At 40.2% G+C, this 24,525-nt stretch overlaps 3 protein-coding genes across 10 annotated transcripts; 2 read left to right on the forward strand and 1 right to left on the reverse strand.

The window, feature by feature from the left end:
• The first annotated feature begins 2,765 nt into the window (after positions 1-2,765).
• On the forward strand, positions 2,766-8,655 carry ftr67 (finTRIM family, member 67). The gene is made up of 7 exons (XM_070845792.1): positions 2,766-3,494; positions 4,300-4,395; positions 4,616-4,849; positions 4,954-5,113; positions 5,204-5,305; positions 7,158-7,256; positions 8,111-8,655. Exons 1-7 carry the CDS (start codon positions 2,898-2,900, stop codon positions 8,176-8,178), a joined length of 1,356 nt encoding a protein of 451 aa, XP_070701893.1. The 5' UTR covers positions 2,766-2,897; the 3' UTR covers positions 8,179-8,655.
• A 378-nt stretch (positions 8,656-9,033) lies between these two features.
• Positions 9,034-13,495, forward strand: LOC139214859 (tripartite motif-containing protein 16-like). The gene is made up of 7 exons (XM_070845790.1): positions 9,034-9,633; positions 10,548-10,634; positions 10,731-10,964; positions 11,739-11,898; positions 11,984-12,034; positions 12,726-12,785; positions 12,859-13,495. Exons 1-7 carry the CDS (start codon positions 9,046-9,048, stop codon positions 13,383-13,385), a joined length of 1,707 nt encoding a protein of 568 aa, XP_070701891.1. The 5' UTR covers positions 9,034-9,045; the 3' UTR covers positions 13,386-13,495.
• LOC139214861 (elongation factor 1-delta-like) lies at positions 13,470-23,654 on the reverse strand. 8 transcript variants are annotated; one of them, XM_070845793.1, is made up of 10 exons: positions 23,566-23,648; positions 23,082-23,103; positions 20,854-21,411; positions 19,465-19,585; positions 17,117-17,173; positions 15,933-16,014; positions 15,753-15,847; positions 15,234-15,446; positions 14,633-14,827; positions 13,470-13,593 (listed from the first exon to the last, which is right to left on the reverse strand). In XM_070845793.1, the coding sequence occupies exons 3-10, from the start codon at positions 21,378-21,380 to the stop codon at positions 13,555-13,557; spliced, it is 1,329 nt and encodes a 442-aa protein (XP_070701894.1). In that variant the 5' UTR covers positions 21,381-21,411; positions 23,082-23,103; positions 23,566-23,648; the 3' UTR covers positions 13,470-13,554. The 8 variants fall into 8 exon arrangements, with proteins under 8 accessions (XP_070701894.1, XP_070701896.1, XP_070701895.1 ...); XM_070845795.1 differs by lacking the exon at positions 20,854-21,411 and adding an exon at positions 22,148-22,185 and having other exon boundaries at positions 23,566-23,644; XM_070845794.1 differs by lacking the exon at positions 17,117-17,173.
• Between the last annotated feature and the right edge of the window lie 871 nt (positions 23,655-24,525).

The following is a 24,525-nucleotide window of genomic DNA, read 5'->3' on the forward strand; positions in this document are numbered from 1 at the left end:
CCTCCTTAAAAGGACTGTCTAACATTCTAGAACATGACATCACTGACCACACATCAAAGGAAATGTATGAACATTCTAAAAACATTTTTTTTCAAATTGCATTGTCAGTGCAATTTAAAAAAAAACAAAAAAAAAGAAAAGAATTCTGAAAAAATTATGATACAAATATCCTGCAACAACTATGCTATCTGCACACATGAGGTGTATACACAAACTGGCAGGCTTTGCTTCATGATTTAAATCTATATCCTTGATGACATGATCAGTTGACTATTACAAAAATACAGAATAAAAGCTAAATTATGCTAAAAAAGAAAGTACTATCATGAAAAAGTCATGATGCAAATATCCTGCAATGTTATCTGCACACTCTAAGCATAGAGACCAACTTGCAAGTTTTGCTCCATAATTAAAACCAGTTTCCTTAATGAATTGATGAGATGACTATTAGTATAACTCAGATTTAAATCTACGTTCTAAAAAAATGCACTGTTTTTAAAAAGAAAAGTCATAATGCAAATATCCAGCAATAAGTATGTCATCTGCACACACGAGGTGAAGACACAAACTTTCTGGCTTTGCTTCATGATTAAAACCCACCTACGTCATGCTTGCTTGCTCAGTGATCTCTTGTCTTGTCTGAACAAACTGAGAGTGACCAACCTCCTTAAAAGACCTGTCTTATACTAGATACTAGTACTACAACATGACATCACTGACCACACATCAAAGGGACATCTATGAACATCCTAAAAACATTTTTTTTTTAATTGCATTGTCAGTGCAATTTAAAAAAAAACAAAAGAAACCGAATTTGGCAGTTTGTTGAAATGCATGCTCCTTAGCTGTTAATGGTTATCCCCATAGGAAGTTAAGTGCACAAACAGCTGTTACAATCACAAAATTAGGCCACTGTATATGTGTTTTCAACTTATTAACCACGTCATTCATGATTGATCAAAGCTCCCAATCTGTCTGCGAGCTGCATCATGGGTAGGGAAATTAAATCGGTAAATCAATAGGCTACATACACCGTTAATTTCTTCCATGACTGTGAGAAGGATTGAAAATGTGAGTGGGACATTGTTGGAGGAGGTCTGGGGGTCCCCCTCCACAACATTTTGATAAATATTATTTCCTGTATTCTGGTGCCTTCTAATATTGATACTTTTATCTGAAAAGTACATTTTATATTTTCATCCAGAGTAAATGGTTGGCCCCAAATAGTAAAAGTACAGTTGAGAGGACAACTGCAGTAAAAGTGCTCCCATGTGTGGGGAATTTTATTATTACTTCTGATCACTACTTATAAAAGGCCAATTATACAATACTGAGCCTCAAATTTGTACTAACTGCGCTAAATATATATGTAACAGAGTAAGTACTAACAACATCATATATAACCAATTACAGAACACTGGATTTGAATTAACACTTTTAATGTATTGATTAACGTTACCACAAACTATATGACCTTTATTTGAACTAACTAAATGACATGTGAGTGAACTAATAACACTATATAACCAACCATTAGAATCATTTGTGTTGCTAACATTGGAAGCTCAGTTCTTACTGACAATGTATGTACTGTGTTAATCAACAGGGAGAGACTTATTAATGCAATGCACCGCCACAGGGAAGAGCCATACCCCATAGTTGCTAAAGAGGGGAACAAGCACTGGCCCCAGGTTCTGAAGGGCCAGACACATGACGATCAGGTGGGACATTTATGGCAAGAAAGCACAAGCACGCTTACATGCACTACAATACACACCTCATAAACTACCTCTTACACCATATACTGGAAGCTCCAAGGGCAAGGCTAGTGGAAGGCTGTCATTGTAACAGCAGGATGAGATAGCAGGCAGGGGAGGATGCTCTCAGAAAGACTCCATTGTAAGAAGCTCCCACATGATAGGGAAAGGTCACTAGGGAGGATACTTTGTTACAGGTACGGCTGCTGGATGAAGGTCGTGATGCCAAGAGGCTGGGACCAGCCTGTGCACCAACGAAGGGAGGGCCAAGTCTAAACCGCGGTTACTCCCCAACTAGACAACCAATCAAAAATAATTGTATTCTTGCTGGAATGTATATACTGTTACTGCATATGTGTTTCGAGGCTCACTCTTTGACCTGTTGGCTACAGACTAACAGCTTGCTGACTGTGGTTTTCAGAGCTCAGACTGAGTCCTTGGCCAAGATCAATACTTATTCACACAGAAAATAAAACACCTCAAATGAGAGAAGTTGCCTGTCCTTCATCGGAAAAAACGAACACGCTGACACATGCATTCACTTGTGTGTTATGTGCATATGTGCGTTACTGATGCACCAGTCAGGGTTTTTTATTACCTACACCCACCCATTATGAGAGCCAATCTGCACCACCAAACACACAAAAATGAGATGCTTTGATGAACCACCTGAACAATGTTTCCCTAAGTTATTTATCACTTAGACTACTCTGAATGCTGTTTGGTGGAGGCATGTTAGCCAGCCACTCATATGCAGGACGCTGTTAATGGAAGATGGCGTCAGTGTGGATTGGACAGGAGAATCCTAATGCGCTGCTCATGTCTTGCTCACATCTCGCTTCCTGTGTCAAGTGTGATCAGGTTGTTATAGTGAGAGAGAACACTCTGATTGGTGCAGGAAGAAAAACAGAAGTGACAAAAGCAAGCAAATGACGGAGAAATAACTTGCACACCCTGCCTTTAAGTAACATTATTTTGAAAAGTGCTTTTTAAAAATTAAATCCCCTGTGACAGTGTCCGGTGACGTCTCTCCGACCACGCCCCCTCCCTTTCACTTCCTGTAAACAAAGCAGTCGCTGTCTGTCAGTGGGATTCCTGTGATTTCGCTAATTTTCCACACAGTCTTCAGCGTTTTGGACGATGGCTCAAGCCGGAGTGGTCCTGGACAAGGACCAGTTCAACTGCTCCATATGTCTGGACGTGCTGAAGGACCCTGTGACCATCCCGTGCGGACACAGCTACTGCTCGGGCTGCATCCAGAACTACTGGGACCAGGACGACTACTTGGGGGTCTTCGTGTGCCCGCAATGCAGGCAGAACTTCAACCCGAGGCCTCCGCTCGCCAGAAACACCATGCTGGCCGACGTGGTGGAGAAATTCAAAAAGACCGGATTCCAAGAGGCCACGACGCCCTCAAGCCAAAGCTTTGCTGAGGCCGACGACGTGGAGTGCGACGTCTGCACCGGGAGGAAAAACAAAGCTGTGAAATCCTGCCTGGTGTGTCTGGCCTCCTACTGCGACGTCCACGTCCAGCCCCATTACGAATCTGCTGCTTTCAAGAAACACAAGCTGGTGTCGGCCTCCAAAAAGCTCCAGGAGACGATCTGTGGCCGACACGACAAGCTGCTGGAGGTGTACTGCCGCACCGACAACCAGTGCATCTGTTACCTGTGTCTGACGGATGAACACAAGGGCCACGACACGGTGCTGGTGGAGGCAGAAATACAACAGAAGCAGGTAATCGATTCATCTGATTGACTCAAGACAAGGCCTGTGATCAGAGACAGTAACACAGAGGTGGAAGTATCTTTACTCAAGTACTGTACTTAAGTATGAGGTACTTGTGCTTTACTTGAGTACTTTGACGTTAACATTTTTGCTTACCCTACCCCACTACTGTACAGGTACAGGTAAAATGATTAATCGATTAATTGATCAGTCAGACAGAAAATTAATTGGCAACTATTTAGAGTCAATCATGTAAGTGATTTTTCAAGCAAACATTTCATGGTTCCAGCTTTAAGAATGCCACGGTTTGCTGCTTTTCCTGTTAATTGTTTTAATCATCTTAAATTTATTTTTAATAATTTTTGGATTTATACTTTTGGTTGTGCAAAACAACAGGCTTGCATAGTTTTTGTAAAATTTTTATTCAATCCTCTATTTGAATAACAAGTCTCATTCAGATAAAAGTCTGTATTTCAGGAAAAGAACAAGCAATCATTGCAAGTAAGCACAAACACTCTAATGTGGAGAAAAAGTAGTGAAATAGCCAATAGCCAAAAAAATACAAATCAAATACTGCAGTATACATGTTAATCTTCAAGTCCAATATTCAACCTAACTACTGCATTACTTTTTGCACTGCAAAAAAACTCACTCCTTTTTTCAGTTTTCATAAGTAAAATCAAAGGCAGTACACTGCTTTTTGGTCTAGAGGGAAAAATAAACTAGATAGCAGGATAAAGTCTAACACAGTTTGATGTGACCATTAAGGTACTCAGAATCACCATGAAGTAAATCATATGATATTTTTCCTCAGAGGCAGCTTGGTGACATGAAGCAGAGCTCTCAGCACAGGATTCATCAAAGGGAAAAGGAGGCACAGGAGCTGAGACAAGCCATTTTCTCTCTCACTGTGAGTGTCAGCACCCACTTTGGTCTGACCTATAAATGCAGTAGGTCGTTGTCTAAATCCTTAAATATGTCTCCAGCTCCAGATTTCTGCAAACAGTTCATAAGTTGAGATTTTATCAACATTACATTTGCCAGACTGTCGAGGCAGCAGTCGTCTGTGACAGTCACGCTCTCTTTAGAAGACGACGCCTGCTTATGTGTCCCTTCATGTTCCCCTCCAGCGCTCTGCTCGGGCAGCAGCCGAGGAGACCGACGCCGTCTTTAGTGAACTGATTCGGTCGATCGAGCTGAAGCGCTTCGAGGTGAGAGAGCTGATCAAAGCCCAGGAGAAGATGGCCGTCAGTCAGGCTGAACAGCTGCTGGAGAAGATCCAGAAGGAGATTGCTGAGCTGAAGAAGAATGAGGCTGAACTTGATAAACTTTCCCACGCGGACGACCACATCCATTTCCTTCAGGTAATACCGCTCAGATTGATGCCCCACAGGCTGACTTTTTTGTCGTTTTCAGTTTTCCAGGACAGTTGCACACCTCACACTCTCCGTCTCTCTTGGTTTTTCAGAGCTGTCAGACTCTCCATGCTCCACCTGTGCTGTCAGCTTTGCCTTCAGTCACCGCTGACCCCAACCACACCTTCGGCCCGGTGATGATAGCTGTGTCAGATTTTAAGGGACTGGTTCAGGAGGTCTGTCAGGGAGGATTTGTCTGCATCTACGAGAGAGGTAGATACAAAGACTCATGTCAGATTTGTATTTTAATCTGATACCGATACTTGTTTATGTGACCCCCTTTTTTTTTTCTCTCTTTTGCAGTGAGAAATGTAGTTATAGTGGGTCCTTCAAATCCTACTGCACAGCTAGAAACGACACAGGCCCAGGATGGTGAGTCAGCCGTACAGATGGAAGCAACACTAAGTGAGTCTATAAACCTGTTCATGTTCGTCTTAAAAATATGATTTGGGTTGAGTCAATAACAAAACTACAGCTTACGATACTGCTGTTAAGACGACCCAAAACTTGTGGTAGTCAGGGATGCATTTATAAACTTAAATAGCTCAATGTGAACGTAAATGAGTGTTTAATCACATGCAGGACTTTGTAGGGTTCATGTAATCCGACAAAGCTCTTTGCTGTAAGCTCTCACAAAGCTCCTTTTTTTCTCTTTTTGGTGGGAGTTTTTCTTATCTCAATCGAAGGTCTAAGGATAGAGGGTGTCCATACACAGCGGGGGAATTTTATGATTTTGGGTTATACAAATAAAACTGACTTCGCTGTAACTAACCAGTTACAGCCAAGTCAGTTCATTATCGGTTAATATGTTAAAGTATCCTGTAATAGTGAAAAATGTCCATCACAGTTTCTCAGGTAAAACCCAAAGATATTCAGTTAGCAAGAATATATAACAGAAAAAAACACAATAAATCATGATTTCGCAGTTTTGTGACTATGACTGATTGATGAATGACTATAATGATTGGAATTGATTATCAATTGTTTTGCCTAATTGTTACAGCTCTACTTGACAGTAACCAGGAGTGGTGACAAAACAGAATTTTAGTTTATACACATGAAATGTATATATTTATTCATTTTCTAATGTTTATTATTATATCAACAAATGTATATGTAATGTGTCCTTTATTTGTATGGCACGTTTAAAAACAGAGTTTAGAAAGTGCTTTGACAGACAATGCAAAACTGGATACTCAAGGAGCAATAGAACATCAGAGAGCCGCACAGTGAGGCCAAACAAAAGCAAGGATTACACTGAATTTAGAACAAGAAGAAAAAAGAAAAAGACAAAAGCAGGAGAGACGGGGCGGGAGAAGAGATAGAAGACATTGGAGCCTTAAAAAGTGCAAATATAAATACATACAAGTTTGAATAAGAGCAACAATAAGAACAATGGAAAAATAAAATGAAACAAAAAAATAAACGAATAACCCAACATTTATATACATTTATATTCATATCACAAAAGGTAAAGCCTAAATTCATCCATTCAATCATCCCATAGTTGGGCGTTTAAATACACACATCTCAGAGAGAATTCATAGTAAATAGTGCAAGAAAGAACAAAATAAGCAAAATGAAACGTGAGTGAGGAGCTGTTCAAGTGGATCAAGATACAATCTAGATTATCTGAATAATCAATACTTGGACAGGATGTTATATGATCTGCCTTTAGACAAGTTTTTAAAACTTAAAGGAAGCAGTTTGGCAGACACTGTAAAGTTGTGAAAAAGCTTCTAAATATAGAATATTCCTCACATGCACTGACTGTCTGAAGGGGGTTTTCACCAGTTAAGATCCATTTCAAACCTGGATGAGATCATGTTTTATCTTCTTAAATGTATTGCATGCAACTTGAAGCCCAATTCCTGAGATCTCATCTGAGTTATTATCAAAACCAGATTAATAAAACCAAATTTTGTGTATTATTTTTGAAGAAAATCTATTGTAATTAAATCACACATAAGAAAATACGGACAATTTTTTTTATAAATGTTGGTAAATACTTCTAGACTTCATCATCCCTCCTGGTTAACATTGATGTTTTTCATACTTTGATTGTGTTCTATGTGATATGTTTGTTTGTGCGTCCCATCATAACCACATTACTAAGCAGCACAACGTGTGCCAACTGGTTTGTTTATAGCAGAGCTGCTGAATCAGCACAAGTGGAGAGATGACAGTGTAACAGCTGCTGACAGTCTGGACAGCCGAGACTCTGCAGTAACAGCGTCTGTTCTCTGTGTGCTTACAGTGATCCCTCCGTCCGGCCTGGACCAAACTCCTGTGAGCCCTCTCAACCCTTTCCTCACTCCAGGACCTGCTGGGCCCACCTTTACCTTCTCACCATTTGGTAAACGATACCTGCACCAAAAGTGATTTCAGCATTACACAGTGTGCAGACCAAAACAAAAGCAAATCATATCATAAATGTTAGTGGAAATTCCGTATATATATAACATAGTTTCTGCATTTTCTGCAGAAGTATTGAGATCTTTTATTAAAGTAACAAACTATAAAAATACTCCATCATAATTTTATTTCCATAGAAGTAATGGCATTAAAAGTAAAATTACTCATGAGGCCACTGAACAAACTCTAAGTGGTGTTTATCTTACTCAACTGTAATTACTGATGAAGAAAGCAGCATTTTAACCCTTTATTGGGCAAGGGACCATATTTGGTAACTTAAGTGGGAGTTCAAAATGGCTGCCCCTTGCCTCACCATGAGGCAGTAGAACTACGAGATTTCTCCAAGCCAATCAGCAACAATCAGGCTACATGACAGATCAGTAAGAAACCATATATGGTAACTTCATTGACCTTGATTTTCACCATTAAATTGAATTTTTTTTTTTGAAAAACTCACAAAAGTAAAAAAGTTTTGCAATGACCACCAGTAATGGTCTAGGGTTGAAATTTTGAATTTCTAAGTATTTGAATGAGTGCCCTATAAAGGGTTAATGTAATATCTATTCCCCTCTTTCATCCAAGCTAATTTAGTGTTTTTTGTGATTTTATCCACAATAATATAATTACTTAAAGCAAAATGGCAATTTAACACACTGCATCTTACTAGAAAACTGGTTCTGTTTATGATCTGTCATTACCACCAGGTACAGATCACGTCCAGGAACATGTTTTTTATGATTTGTGACCTCGTCCTGAGGGTGCTGAACACTAATAACTCCTCTTCTGTCTTCCCAGGCTCCAGACTCTCCACAGGATCCAGACAGAGGCACCTTCAGCGACGGGCTCACCCCAGGAGGAAATAGACTTGTCGTGGCCACCAAAATCAAACATTTCACTGCACCCACTGTACGCAGGCTGAATGTCGTTATACCTCAGTGCTCTATTCTCACAAATCTGAACTGACACGTATGAATTATACATTTACTAATGTGTCTTATGGCATTCATTTAATTGCTGTATTTGCCAATCAAGTATAATTGCATCTTGTGTTATGGTGCAGGTGGGAAAGAGATGAGAAAAACCACAGAGAATCACAATGCATTTACTTAAAGTTTTAAGCAGCACAAAGCATTGAACTCACCTTATTTCAGTATTTGCAAGGAAACTGCCTTGAAGGTTAGAGAGGTTTTATGGATTTTTTTTTTTTAACAATGTTATGCTTTTATAATTATTTTTCATGTTTTAACCAATTCTACAAAACAGTAATTTTTCTTTGCAGAAACGTGTTATATAGTGATGGTGACATGGTGACATTAAAGCAAAACACACTTGAACAACTAGATTTTTTCACGGGCGGTGTTTGTTTGCATGGGGGCTGGTTTACACTGAATTTTACACTGAACAAATACGGGTAGTAGGTGACGTAGAAGTGGAACAACCGGTTGACTGCACACACAAAAACACTGCAGTGCTTTTGTGTAAAATGTTGCGTGGCGAAAACCATTCACAGTTCAGTGCATCTAACGTGAACTCACCCAGTGTATAACCAGGAGGAGGTGGCTCAATAGAAGGGTCTGTTTGCTCAACTGGGACAGCCTATTTGCTGTTTTTTCTGGCTGTGATTGGCAGGATCAAACTGCAGCAGGTGAAACCAGAGGAGCTGTTATCAACACGCCTCTGAGCCACGCCCATCTTTGTCCCTTCCAGTTTCTGTTCGGAGTGTAAAGGAAATGGCAGCAACAACTATTTCTATTGAGCAAGACCAGTTTTGTTGTTCGGTGTGCCTGGAGGTTTTAAGAGACCCGGTGACGATCCCCTGTGGACACAGCTATTGTCTGGACTGTATTGAAGACTACTGGAACAGGGCCAAGAAGAAAGGCCAGTACAGCTGCCCTCAGTGCAGGCAGGTGTTTAACCCGAGGCCTCTGCTGAGCAGGAACACCGTGCTCGGTGAAGTGGTGGAACAGCTACAACGGTCTGAATTTAAAGCTGCAGCTCAACAACACTTGGCCAAACCTGAGGAAGTTAAATGCAGCGTTTGCACCGGGAGGAAAAGCAAAGCAGTAAAATCCTGCCTTGCGTGCTCAGACTCTTACTGCACGGCTCACCTGAGAGTCCACGAAGAACGCTTTCAGGGGAAGGCCCACAAGTTGATCCCAGCCGCAGACCGGCCGAGAGGGAGGCTCTGCCCGCAGCACAATAAAGTACTGAGGCTGCACTGCCGCACTGACCAGCAGTGTGTCTGCTCCCAGTGTGTTAAAGAGAGACACAAGGGCCACGACACAGTCTCAGTGGTGGATGAGAGAGAGACACAACAGGTGGGTTTGAATGTTTCTTCAGATGCGGAAATTCCTCATTCAAATTTTAGGGAGTTCACATGTTTAAGAGCAGTTTGATTTGCAGTGACTTAAATTAACTGAACTTAAATCACGATCAGTTTGGCTGACATTAGACAAAATATTCTCCAAAACTAATTTAGCTTTGCAGATACGTGTAATAATATACAAATGTAAGTTTTTCCAGTTATGAAGAGACGTGTCCTATGTAGTGATTATTTCTGGTATTGATGTGGGGTCTCTATTTGCACTAATATTGTTAAAGCATGAGGGTATAAAAAAAACCAAAAAAAACCTGACTTGTTTGTGTGTCAATTGTCCATCAAACATCCCACTTAAAACTAACTTAACCTCAGTATCACAGACTAGGTTGTGGAGTTTGAAAGATGTTTGCCTTGCTAGGAAGGGAGGGTTTAATGAATGATGATTTTTAGGGTTGCATTGTGGGAAACTTGGTGTTTTTGGAGCTTGACTGCAGGTTTACCCTAATTGCCTCAATGAGCTGAGAGCTGCAGCTCCAACTGCCGACTGTGTTGATGAGATAAGATATTCCTTTATTAGTCCCACGACAGGGAAATTTTTAAAGATATTCAGGCCAAATTTGTATACGTGGTGTCTAAAAGAAAGAATATGTTTGTTAAAGTTTGGAGTAAAGGCTTCTCTGTTTCAAATATTGAACACAGGGAGTGTAAAATAGGCCTTGCAGCCATGTCTTGTGCTCTGATGTTACCGTGTCAAAGGTTTAGATTGAGAGACCAAAGGCCTTTCAATGCAATGCAATCTTTGGACTGTAAAATCAAATCTCTCCATCCTGTAAGTCAAGCGTGGAAGAAATATTTCCCCGAGCAGCCCGAGGGACTGCACTGTGTGATATTCATTTTTTTGTATTCTCTCAGAAAAAACTCCAGGAAACCTCTTTGAAGTGTTTGCAGAAATTGAAGGAAACGGAGAAGGAACTTAGATATGTTGTCAGATACATCAAGGTGAGCACATTTTCAAAACAGGAGCTTTAAATTTGTTTCCTACACTTACACATGTGGTGTGCATTGACCGAAAAGACGAACCTTTATCCTCCACAGCACTCCACAGAGGCAGCGGTGGAGGAGAGCGAGAGGGTTTTCTCCAAGCTGATCCGCTCCATAGAGAAACAAAGCAGCGAGGTGAAGGAGGTGATCAGAGTCCAGGAGAGAGCAGCTGTTGGTCAGGCCGAGGAGCTGCTGGAGAAGATACAGAGGGAGATGGTGGAGCTCAGGAGGACTGACGCCGAGCTGGAGAAGCTGTCCCACACGGACGACCATGTCCACTTCCTTCAGGTATGGAACAAAAAATAACTAGGCCAGTAAAGTGGGAAAGGCTCGTCCAACCAAGGATGTGTTATCTGGGAAATATTTAAAAAATGAGTTGTGCTTTACAATTATTACAGATTTTATGTTAGAGTAGGTTTAAAAGATAAAAGTAAATATCTTAAATCAAAATTTTCATGCAGCCTTTGCATACATTCGTTATTAGAAAGCTTGTTTCAAGTTGTTTGTCACTGAGATTTTTCTTTTATGTTACTATAACTTCTAAAATATCTTTTTAATCAGTGTTTAAGATTAAATCATTATTACAAAACAGAGTGGTGTCTCGCTTTAAGTCACAAGTATAGACTTATTTTGAAATGATACCTGCATTACACTAAAGTGGCTCCTAACCTAATATTCTGTGAATGTTTCTAATAATAAGTCTTCTTGAAGTACTGTATGAAAGGCTGCCTGATGAGGTACTGATCATATCATATAGACAAGAGTATTACATTGCTATTTTAGCCCAGCTAATTTATATTATTCACCTTTTTTTTTTAAAGCTTATACATTTGCTTGTTTTTAGATGTTTTACATGTGCGAGGAACACTCAGTAAAACTGTTCAAAGATGAAAAATGTTAACATTTAACACAAGTAATGCAATATCTTTTATGCATATTGACTGACCCATTCAAAATGATTTTAAATACAGCGTGAGCTAGAGCCACTGATTTATTGAAGTTGTTGTCTTGGCATTCAAATAACGTCCTCTGATTTGGTTGTGTTGCACCATGTCACTGCAGAAGTGCAAGTCTTTTGATTTCCCGACAAAGACTGCGGAGATGCCCAGCACTGACACACTTCCATATTTGATGTATAAGACCATACGAGGAGCCCTGGCTGATCTCAAAGACGGTCTAGGTGAAACGCTTGAAAGAGAATTCAACAGAATTTCAGATAAAGGTATGCGTCTTCTACAACTGATTACTATAGATTGGTTTGTTTTTAGACTTGACAGCAAATACCCTTGTATTGTCTGCATTTCTAGCAATTTCACTGAAGGAAACCAGCAGTCAAAGTATATCTGAAAAGATTAAAGGTGAGTTCTTTTACTGGTTATATTAACAGTTTACTAAACCCCTGGTTTGGAATATTTGGTTCTGTTTAAAGGGATAATTAGATTTTTTTTTTAGTGGGGTTATGAGGTACTTATCTATAGTGTGGCACCTACAGTAGATTGAATGCACTGCTATGGATGGGTGCAGCATTTTAGTCATCTAGTTTAAGTGTACACTATATTTAGAATATTTTTATTTTCACCACTTTACATTGCAGACAGACAGCCCTTTCCTCAGGGACCTAAAGCAATTCTCTCCTCAAAGCCACCAGACTCAGTAATTTCGCAGTAATTTCACCTCTACTGCTGCTGCCTTAGTCAGTTTGCTTGTGTGACTGTATGACTTTAGTGTTTTAAATGGTTAGTTCAGATCTGAACTACCATGTTAGTTCATTGCTCGAAACAGCGGCAGTGCAGTGAAATCCTGTGTTCTGTGAGGTAAAATTATTTTGGCAACAAAGTCTGGTGGCTTTAAAGTGAGTGGACAGCTTCAGTTCCCTGTTGGAGAGGTCTGAGCTTGGACTCTGTGCTTGTCTGCTTCTCCAAACTGGGGGAAGGCAGATTGCAATCTGTTGTAAGTAATACACCAACTATGAATAAGTACCTCATACAACCTCACTAAAAAGGAGAAAAACACATCCTTTTCACATCTCTCATCCTCTACACCTAACAGCCAAAGACACTGGAATACCATACAACTCAGAACCAAAGACAAGAGCAGATTTCTTACAATGTGAGTAATTTGATAAATCTTACCAACATCAAGCTTTAGTTGGTGTTTGACAGTGTGCATCTCCTGTGCCCAGATTACAGTGATTTAACCCTGGACATGAACACAGCCAACCCTTTTCTGTGCTTCTCTGACGGTCGAAGAGGTGTGACTACGCGCTCAGAGCCACAGCCCTACCCAGACCACCAGTCTCGCTTCACCAGCTGGGCTCAGGTGCTGTGCAGAGCTGGGATGGCCGGGCGCTGCTACTGGGAGGTGGAGTGGGCTGGAAACGGAGGGGTTTCCATCGGTGCCTGCTACAAAAACATGGGCAGGAGTGGAGAAGGGAGTGACTGCAAGCTTGGACACAACTCCAAATCCTGGAGCCTGGACTGCTCGTACTCAGCCTGTTCGTTTCAGCACAATAAGGAGAGTGTGGCCATTGCTGCTCCCTGCTGCGGCAGGGTAGGAGTGTATCTGGACTTCAGGGCTGGGACTTTGTCTTTCTATAACATTTCTGATTCAATGGTTTTACTCCACAAAGTCAAGACTACATTCACACAGCCTTTGTACCCAGGATTTTGGGTAGGGTTGGGTTCTACCTTGAAGCTGTGCGCTCTTTAAATGTAGAGCCGAGAGCATTCAAAGCATGTCAGTCACTTAATATAAGGCTCAATATTTGTGTTTCGTAAAGAACAATGAGACAGGTTTGTGCTCAAAACTTAGCATTTTAATAACCATGCAAGCTTGGAGCAGCAGCAACACTTTGGAGCAGGGAAACAGCTGATGGAGCTTAGATCTTATTGAAGGCAGCAACATCAACGCTCTGGACCTGCAGAGAAAAATGTCAAAATGTACATGTCAGTGTTATTTAGGCATTTATTTGATAAAGCTACAACTTAAAATACAGAATTTAATGTCATACAGACTTGCAAACTATGAAAAATGTTAAGGAATGATTAAAATACATAAATATATAATAAGAAGTTAATTTAAAAAGGAAATGACTTTCTGGCAGAGATTTAGATGAAAAGACTGATACCACTAATATCTATTCTGTTAAGGCTACAGCCAGCAGACTTGGCTTTGTTTAGCACAAACACTAGAAACAGCCAGTCAGCTTGCCAGCACATCTAAAGCTCACAACTAACATGTTACATTGTCTTATGCTTTTCTAAAAGGATTAAACAAATTGTCACTTTAGAGGGTTATGTGCAATTCTCATCCATAAAATAGGCCGACATAACAGAGTCTTTGTGCTAAACTAACTGGCTGCTAGCTGTAGTCTGACATTTGAAGCACAGACAGAGTGGACTTGATCTTATTCAACACCAGAAATGAACAAAAAGTTGAGTTTTTGGGACATGAACCCCTACTTTTCCTGGAAGGGCATTTATGTTCTTTGAGTTATCAAAGTTCTGTTTCACCCAAATCGCAAAAAGCAAGCTTACATCTAATGGTATCAAACAATATCTTTCCCCCCCCCCCCAACTCCGATGGGTTTTTGAGATTGATAATTGAGGGAGGATTACAGAAACTAAAAATTAAAATAATTAAGTTAGGCTTCCAAAATAGGGTCCGTACAAATTTAATTACCAATCTGCTGAATGTATACATACCTTTACAATAACCAGGTTACTACAGTGCAGCTATACGTGTTCTATAATTATGTGTAACCTGATTACTTATGTGTATATAAATGTACTGACTGACACTGATTGAACCTTGAACTGCAACTTCCCAATTCTGTGAGCACCGCAAATTAAATTCCAATTAGCTCAAATAGTACTCTGATGGAGGCAGAAATGTGTACATAGATGTACGTTTCTTTGATTAGGGGGAACAAATTACACCAAGTGATTGTTACTTACGTAATCCTCAAACTTGGTGATCTCCTCCTCCAGGATGTCAGTTCCAACTTTGTCGTCTTCGACCACACAGTTGATCTGCAGCTTCTTGATGCCGTAGCCGACTGGCACCAGTTTGGACGCTCCCCACAGGAGCCCGTCCATCTGCACCGAGCGGACACATTCCTCCAGTTTTGCCATATCAGTCTCATCGTCCCACTAAAGGAAACACAGAGGAAGTGTGACAGACAGGAACATTAACCTGAAGCCATGAAGACACAATTCAACACAGTATCTGCCAGTTTGCAGCAAAATGTCTACATGTGTTTGTAACCAGATATAATGGCAGCATAATTTGTCATTTCCACTAGATGCATGTTTAACTTCCATCATTTTGAGAGAGTATTAAAAAATGCATTGGGTTTCTTATTGGCTGAATGATTTAAACATACTAAATAGCTTAATTAAATACAAATTAATTTAAAGGATGTTGCAGACAAACTTTCTAGAAAGTTTCTGTAAAATAGAGGAAATTACAACAAATTGTAGGTTTCTTATGCAAGACCAAGTGCAACCGTACTAGCATGTTAATGAGTGATGTGACCGCGTTCATGAGGATACATACGGGCTTGACGTCCAACACGATAGATGATTTGGCGATGAGGGCGGGTTTCTTGGCCTTCTTGGCTGCATAGGCATCCAGACGCTCCTGCTTGAGGCGTGCTGCCTCCTCATCATCATCATCACTGCCGAACAAATCCACGTCGTCATCATCGTCATCATCGTCGTCACCACCATTTTCCACCTGTCTGGCCGGAGCAGCATGGACTGGAGCAGCCTGGTCAAAATAATAGAAAAGAACAGGAAAATATCTGTGAGGGGGAGCTGTTTGTTGGAAAATTAACTCCTAAAGTTATCTTTTAAAATTTTCATTTACTTGCTCATTGCAGATATAGATATGTGCAGGGAGAGAAGGGAAGCCAGTGAACTTATGCAAAGCCCTCCCCAATATAAAAACAGTCAAGTATTATCATTAAAACCAGACAAGACAAAGTAAGCAAAAGAACAAAAACAGATTAACGAAACATAAAACAAGAGCAAAGGGAAAAAGTGTTATGAGACAGTGAACATACTGTCTATCTACCTTAGCACATGAGACGGTTGCTGCTGCAGGGGTCTTTTCCAGCACAGCCACTCTGGACTCCAACTTCTGCAGAGCTTCTCTCATGGTCTCCACCACTAACAAGGAAAGTGACAGTCACAAAGTTAAGTATGAATACTGTGCAACAAGAAAAAGCCCAGGAAGACATAAAACAACACACACCTTTGTGCAGAGTCTGGTTCTCCAATTCCAGACTCTTCATGCGTGAAACAAGCTCCTGGTCTCCTCCTGCATGTGACGATGACTGTGGAAAGATAAACATATTTATCAGTGAGTGTCTTGTTGCAGGCATTTCTGGGACCAAATGGTAACAAAGAAAATGCACAATCATCCAAGTTGAGATCCAATCCAAGCCTGGAAGGAAGGGGCAAGCAAAAACCAACAATGATTTGGATACACTTCACACTCGTGCACACACAATGCTCATGTTAAAATTAACTTCTCCCTCTATGCAATCAATAGGATTTAATGTTTATGATGTCAGCATGCAGACACACTGTGCAAGGATTTTATGAAACAAACACACCTGCTTGATGAGAACCTGACCCCCAAATAATATTGATGACAATAGTTCAAAAAACACTTTTGTTTTCTTGCAAAGATAAAATTGATATCTTTATTTGTCTATTAAATACTAGCCAGCAGCCAGTTAGCTTAGCAAAAGGACTGGCAGTGGAGAAAAAGCTAGCCTGGCTCAGTTCATACAGTAACAAAATCCAACTACCGGGAATGTAAGATTAAAGATTTCTAAAATATAACAAAACATGCCATTTTGTTATTTGTTTAGCTGAACTATATTGGACTACGAGATATAACATGTTAATTAGTGAATGCTGGACGTGCTTGTAGATGGATTTCTCCAAAGATATTTTTTGACAGAGCCAGCCTTGCCAGTTCCCGTCATTTCCGGTCTTTGCAATAAGCTATGCTAGGACAAATGAGAATAGTAGCAATCTTCTGATGCAACTCTCTGCAACAATGCAAATAAGTACATTTCCCCAAATGTCACTCTACTCTTGTAAGTTTCATCAATTACTAATTGAAAAAGGTACAGTGAGAAAGATTTTAAGATGGAAGAAGGTGAAGGGAAATATTTGACTTGTGAAAATTTGCATTTCAATAATATTTGAAAAAAAAAAAAAAAAAAAAAAAAAAAAAAGGCTTTACTATGCCCCAAAATGTTACATCATGAATCAATAAGTGGTAGTGTATGATGCCAAATGAATGAAGGGTGGAGGATGGGATGGTGAGGCAGTGGTAGACAGCAGCAGTCACAGCCCGGCTCTCTGTTTCAGGCATGCAGCATTTCCAGGCCTGAGCAGCAAAGCTGGATGAGGAGGACTTACGTTTCTGTGCTGCCGTTTCTGCTGGCGCCCTTTGGCCTGCTGCAGGGCCGTTTTCACCTGCACCCAGTGATGTACAAGGTGAAGGTAAAAGGGGGGGAAACACGAAGACAAAAAGAAAAGTGGTGTTTGTAGGAAGAGTCAGATGCTACACCAGCTACAATATGCACCACTTGTCAGTAATAGGACAGAAACTTGTGTTAATACTGCAAGAGAAATGGGATGAAACATTTTAAAACTATCAACCAAACTAAATCAAATGAAAAGTCACAAGTATTGCCTAAAATGGGAAAAAGCAACCTATCCTGCTGTTCTAAAGAGCCTTTTTAAACAGTTTTACCACTTGTTTGTTGTGGGATGTAAAACACCTCATCTTAAACTTTAGACATCCATAGTAGCTTTTTATGGTTTGAAGTTTTGTCTTACCCTAAAAAAGATAGACTTTACACTTTTTCACGATTTATTCCTCCTGTCCATACTGACTGCAAAGAGATATCTTAAAGCAATTTCAGTGTAGGTAAACAGTGACAAAATCCAATGTTTTTCCCCATGCAAACATGACTTAAAAATTCACTGAAGCCAATATGAGTCAATTTTTGTATGAAACACCATCTTTGTCCTTTCGAACAAAACGGATAGTGGATTTTGACACCAATTACGTTGAAGAAGCGAGCTCTTAGCAGAAAAACAAACGCCTTCAATGTACACAGGAGCATACAAGTATTCTTTTTGGCCAGACTTAAATGTTGGTACTTTGAAAAGAGGTTCACATTTAAGCAGCTACTGATGAGAAAGCAGATTTTACCTTAGAACACATGCAAAAATGATCACATTCATACTGTTAATTTAGTAAATGCCACAGATGTAAAGACAAACACAGCTCACAGATAGACTGCACTGAACATGAAGCAAGCAGAGGTGTAAGGGACAAGCACTTTTTTTGTTTAAAAACATAAAATGAAGCATGTACATAGCACCCTTCCTGTCAAGTGCAGGAAAAAGGTTATCTGGGACTGAAATAGAGCTATGGCCAAAATGTCACCAAGTTAATCATCATCTCATTTAAACAGCAATTCCCCCCTTTTAGGAGTTGGTACACCGAGTATAATCCTGCCACTACAGGAGAAGTGCCTGCGGCTCATTTGTAGAACAGTACTCACTCCGTTTAGGGACTGCTGGATATTCTGTCGGGATTTAGCAATATCCTGCAAGATGGCATTAACTTCTCCCTCCTGCAGGTATATGTGGGTAAAGCAGTGATGAAGCAGGAGCAGTGACAAACACAGAAAGCAGCATGCAACACAGACAAAAGCAGGATGGCTCACACACCCAACATTTATGATGACTGTTATTAAAAAGATGTAAATAACCTAAAAAGAAACGCTGATTCTAAAACCTGTAGGTCCTTGCAAATTAATACATTTAGAAAATGGACAATAAAAAGCTAATAAATGTGAACTACGGGTTTATTTAGTTTTGCAATATGGAGGTCACACACATTTTGGCAGCAGGCATGAGGGTACACAAACCTACGTCAATGACCTGACCTTTAACTCTCGTGGTGCAGCTGTCATTTTCCCCACTTCAGCACATGTTCTAATAAAACGTGAACCATTCTTATCTAAAGGAAATAAAAACCTGACAGTGTGAATTGTGGATTACCCTGAGTAACCAGGACAGTGTTTCCCCTCAACTCTATTGCATTCGGGCAGCAGTAGGAACATCTCAAAAACTCAACACATGAAACCAAAACTCACCCGCTTGAAGTCACAAGGACTTGGAGAGGAAGTGGCTTTTTGTGATTTAAAGACGTGAAAGTGATCATAGTCAAATTTTTCTCCATTGTTTCCCAAACCTGTGTAGAAACTCTCAGGGCCTCTGTCGCCCTGGACCGTGTGAGAAACAGAGACAGCTGCCAAACCACCTGACCCCTCTCACCAGGCCGAGCCATTTCTAAATCGAGTGGCTTAACTCACATGCACACAGCTGCTCTGAGGTGCCGAGGCCTGTGACTGACGATGATGTAACTATTTCTTAATCTAACAGGCCACTGACTGACAGGCCAGCACGAGCAGGTGTCAGACAGGAGATGAAAGAAACTGCAAAAGATGGCAGCAAGAGACAAGTGGAGGACTGGAAATAAAGGTTGTTTAAAAAACAAACAAAATAAAAGTCCTTATTTAATGAAAATCAGGTTAATACACACTAAACAAAGTCCTGACAACAAACCCTGAGCAGCTTTGCTCTTGTGCGTGCGTGCGTGAAAAAACAACAGTAAAGGTTTCAAGAGATACTGAAAATCATATTTTTTTTTAATAAAAAAAATATATACACACGCGCGCCTGTTTTACCTGTTGCTGTGTGGCAGGTCCGTTGACGCCCTCGTAGAAGCATCTCTCCGCATCATCGTAGCGGTGTTTGTCGAACCAGATGTTCTCTGAGGCGAGGCACTCTACTCCACTCATGTTGGTTCTGAGGAGGAATGTCAGAAATTCAGGAAAAGTAAGACAATGTAAAAACATTAAATACAGATTTGTATCCAACTGTTTATTTACTAACTAAAAACCATGACCAGGAGTTTAGTTGCAGCCAGCACGATCAGTGACAGGAAATGAGCGACAGAACATGACTTCATTAGATGCTTGACCGGGACATGGTATATTACAGGTTACATCATGCAGAGCCACAGATGGAGTTGTGGGTGGAAGAGAGAGACAAAAAGCTTAACGCAGACAGTTTTTTACCATATGCACAGTACAAAATAACAGGTATCAGTGTCTGTAAAAGAAAACCATTTAAAAAGTGGGTGAAAAAGACTATTGTATACATGCTCCACCTCCAATTTTGCTGACTGGTTACTGCAGCAGACAGGAATCTACACATTCCTCAGTCAGTGAAACATAGTTGCCTGGTCTGCAAAGTTGGGATTATAGAACAAAAGGTCGGTCACTGCCCGCTAACTACCCCCCTTAGTGACAGCAGAGGTCCACTATGATTATTTAACTCAAACCCAGTTTACTATACATGACAGTACATGAGTGCATGTTGTTGACTAATAATTATGTGACAATGATGAGGCTATGAGCTAAGATCCGTATTGATGAGGGCATGTTGTTTCAGATACCGGTGGGAAAAGTTAAAGGCTTATCAGATACAAAAATATTGCATTTAAAATATTCTTGATTAGGATTACTTTACAGAGTAATCTACCAGGAATGTGCATGTGATAAACTTTCCACCACAGCACCTTACGATGAAGTCGCATTGCACTGCGGTGAAAGTTGCACGATTTTAAAATTTTGCTGAAGCTCTCTGCACCCCAGCTGCATCAATGACTGACCTAACGTGGCACGCAATGTGGCTTATTACACAGAACCATCTGCAAAGTCATCTGTAGAAACTTTAAAGGGGCAGGAAAGTTTAAAAAAAAGATGACTGGATAAACCATCTGTATCATCGTCTAATACAGACTGACTTCAACTAATCAGATCAATGAATCATAACATACAACATAACTTCACCTCACCAGATGGATTTTCTCTCAAGGTTCAGATTGACATAGTTTAACTGAATGGAGCCTACACAAACTATATCAACCGGCAGATCAAAAAATTAGACATAAGTTAGCATAACTGAAAAAGGCAAAACAAAAATGCAGACAGACACCAAAAGTCACCACAGTAGTTAAACCAAAAACACACATCATGTCTCTCCCATTCCCTGTGTGAGAGGTGCCATACTTGTCCCATCTGGGCCTGCTTTCCGTCTCAGAGAGGCCTCTCTTCCTCTGGGTCGGCCCCCTGCTGCCTTTGCCCCCCTGCTCGGTCTCAGAGGAGGTGCGATTGCGGCCTCTACTGTTCTGACGGTGGGGGGTACCAGAGGCCTTCACAGTGGTGATGGGGTGGCCCTGACCCTGCTCTTGACCACGAGTGCGTCTGGACTGGAAACCTCTGGTGTTTGGGCTCCTTGGCGATGATGACAGCAACCCGTTGCCACTAGAGGCAAGCCGGCGTTGGTAGTTACCGAGGATGGGGCTTTGACCATAAGAGCCGCTTGCTTCCATGGAGGTGCTCAAAAACTCCTCTTCAGCTCCAGAGCTCTGGCTCTCTGACTGGGACAAACGTGTGGGCCGCTGCAACCTCCCAAATTGGACTCTCTCTCCGCTAACGATGCCTCTCTCTAGAGTGGGAATATTACCCTGCCTGAAGGCCCCAACTGGTGCAGCATGCAGAGGAGCTCCTCCTTGCTGACGGTTTGGCTGATCCATTTCTCTAATAAAGGGGTTGCTTCTCTACTCACTTGTGTGTCAGGTTTATGAGGAGAGAAAAGCAACAGGTGGAAGCTGAAGCCATTAGTTTACTGAAATTAGCATCAAAAGAGGAACTTTGCTGGTTAGATGCATCAAAGAAAGCTCATTAAACAGCTGATATGTGATGTCAATGCGGTCTTGAGTGAAAAGCGGTAGATTGATCAAAAAGCATAACATTTCCAGAAAATTACATTTTCCTTTACAGGAAGATTTAAGAATGAGTTCAACCTGTATGAGAATATTAGAATCAACCTGAGAATGCAAATGGCCTCATATGTGCATTCCATGAAATAATTCCCCTAAAATTTTAACAGTTCATTGATCAATCTCACACTGGACTTTCAAAAAGCAAAGCCAAAACAAACAATACTGAAAGTGATGTGACCAACACAAATAGCAGGTGAAAATGGACAACATTTAGGTTAGGATGTGTTTGCAGTGTTTCCTCCATATTTATTTTGAATCTGAAAATCAATGCAGTAAAGATATTTTTAAAGTAGTGATTTCATGATTGAGAAGGTTTGTAATTTTAACTTGAAACACACAAAGTGAATTACAGCCAGATAGTAACAGGTGTGGTTCCAAACCAAAACATGGCTGTCCTTTTCATCGCACAGCAGCTGCATCCAATCAACAAGGAATCACTGTGTTAATGTATTAAATATGACAAGATGTTTCTTTTCAAACATCTAAAAACCCAACCTGTGCAACAGCGTTTGGCTCACCTTTGTTTTGGCATGCTGGAGGATAAAGTACACGCTCCCTAAGTAATCACATGAGGTTGAATTATAACAAATCGTAAGTTTCATTCACGACAATCCAAATGTATCCGATAGCAGCACAGCCTTTAAACAAGCAGGCAAACGTTACAACCAAAAGATACAATTTACACTTTCCTATGCATGAAATTAAAAAGCCAACTAAAAATAGATACATAAAAAAATAAAAAAGAACAAAACACACATTTTAGAAAACACACAAGTGATGCACTGCTTTGAACGCAGTTAATGCAGATACGTACTCTCAGATTCCAGTTTATTAGGTACACCTTGCCTATGCAGACTAATACAGTGGCCATGTGATGGCTCTTCAAATGGAACTTTTATAAAGAGGTTCAATTTTGTTTTTGAGGCTGTTATTTATAGCTGCTAATTTGTACGGCTTTAATCTGAGAGGAGTTTTAATATTTTGTCCTCCTATTGGAGCTGAAACAATTTGTTGATTGACAGGGAATTAATTGTTTGGGTTACTTTTCAAGCAACAGCGCCTGACATGCACACACCAACTTCTCTAATTTGAGAATTATAAGTTAAAAAACTTTGGGTTTTGGACTGTTGATTGTACAAAATGAGCTATTTAGACATGTTTGGTTCTGGGAATTACACATTTAAGTAATTTTAAAAGACAAAAAACACAAATTAAGTTATTTGAAGCCCTACTCCCTACAAACTCCAGCCTCCAAGCACCTGTCTGAAACTGTTTCAACAACCTTCATGATTGTGGGATTTACTGCAGGTCTGCTGCATTAGATTGCAGTGGTTTGATTAGATGTACCAAATAAACTGGGTATAAAATACATGCACTTCACCATAAGACAGCAATAAACCAGTGCATGTGTTAGAGCATCAGCTGAAAAGCAGCTTCAACGTCAGCACTCACCTTTTGTAACTGGAATGAGAAGCTAATGCCCAGCAAAGAAATAAAGAGATGATACAAAGATTCTCATAAACTACAAATCTTTACCACAGGACCACAGGACTGTGATTTATTTTAAGTTTGAGGAATGCTGATAACAAACCCAAACATAGTTCTCTTCAGTCAGTTCATTATAATAAATGGGAGACAAAACTAAATGTACATTTTGTCACTTAAACATCACTAAAAGAGGAGGGACAACAGCAGCCACAAATCGGGAGAGTGGCGCAGTTAAATACATGGTAGAGACAGTAGTTATTATGTGTTATATTTGAGCTGTTGCTCATCCGGACACTAGCTAAAGTTAGAGTAGTTTTTTTGACAGCCGCAGCAACTTGTAGTTCCGTTGACCACGTGGCGCTTGAAAACTTTGAACACTTTTTGGGCTTTACATACAGTACACTTCTATGTTATATTGCAAGTTGTAAAAATAACTTTTGGCACTTACTCTTGGCTTTATTCGACGTTTTATAGCTCGGTAGCCGTCCCTTAGCGTGCTGCCTCGTCTGTAATCCGACGGGAGAAGAGGACTCGCCGTTACGGACAGCCTGTATTCTTCAGTGACGGATGGGGGGAGGCGGCGGCTTTATCGATGATTTCTGCGTTTATTTATTGTTCACAAAAGCTATAACAATATACAAACATAGAGAAAAATAATTTACTTTTGATGAATCCTGGAGATGATAAGGTCTCCGTGTTTTAGCTCCTATTTACATCGTACCTTAGGATTGGTATGATCCATTTCGATCAAAGACTCCATTTCCCATGATTCTAGGAGACCGGCAATTAGCGTAGAGCTGTGAGTGGTTACTTTGATGATGTTTTGACAGGCTGTGGGGCCCTGCCTCACACACAACTGAGGATTTATGCCTTTATTTTTAACAATGTCACCATGTTGCTTTTGTAGTTTGTATTTACGGTCTGACAAGCAGACCTCTGTGACTGCTTTTCTAAAAAATAAGAATAAAGAATGAATAAAAAGTTCAAGTTTAATTACATTGTGGTGCCAAGTTATTTTTCATCCCTTGCCCTGCAGAGGGCAGACTAATAGAGCCAATTTGAAGACAGTGAAAATCCTGTGGAAAACTATAAATCAAAAAAAAAAAAGATTCATTTGGTCTTAATGTAGCTTATTTCCATTATGGCTAGTATATTTATTTTAGACTTATTACTATCATTATTACTAGTTGTACTGATAACAGTTAACACTGAATGCAAAATCATTAAATTATCATAAGTCCATTTAATTACATATAAGTCTAAAATTGTCTAAAAGATCAAAATACATAAATTAATAATAATAATAATAATAATAAAACTAAATAATATATCTCCAAATCCATAGATTTTCCACAGTTACAACGGGTATCGGCCACTCTTCTCAGTAATTCTTCTCCCACTATATTGT

The sequence above is a fragment of the Pempheris klunzingeri genome, chromosome 15 (genome assembly GCF_042242105.1).
Source record: "Pempheris klunzingeri isolate RE-2024b chromosome 15, fPemKlu1.hap1, whole genome shotgun sequence".
In the NCBI taxonomy this organism is placed as follows: domain Eukaryota; kingdom Metazoa; phylum Chordata; class Actinopteri; order Acropomatiformes; family Pempheridae; genus Pempheris; species Pempheris klunzingeri.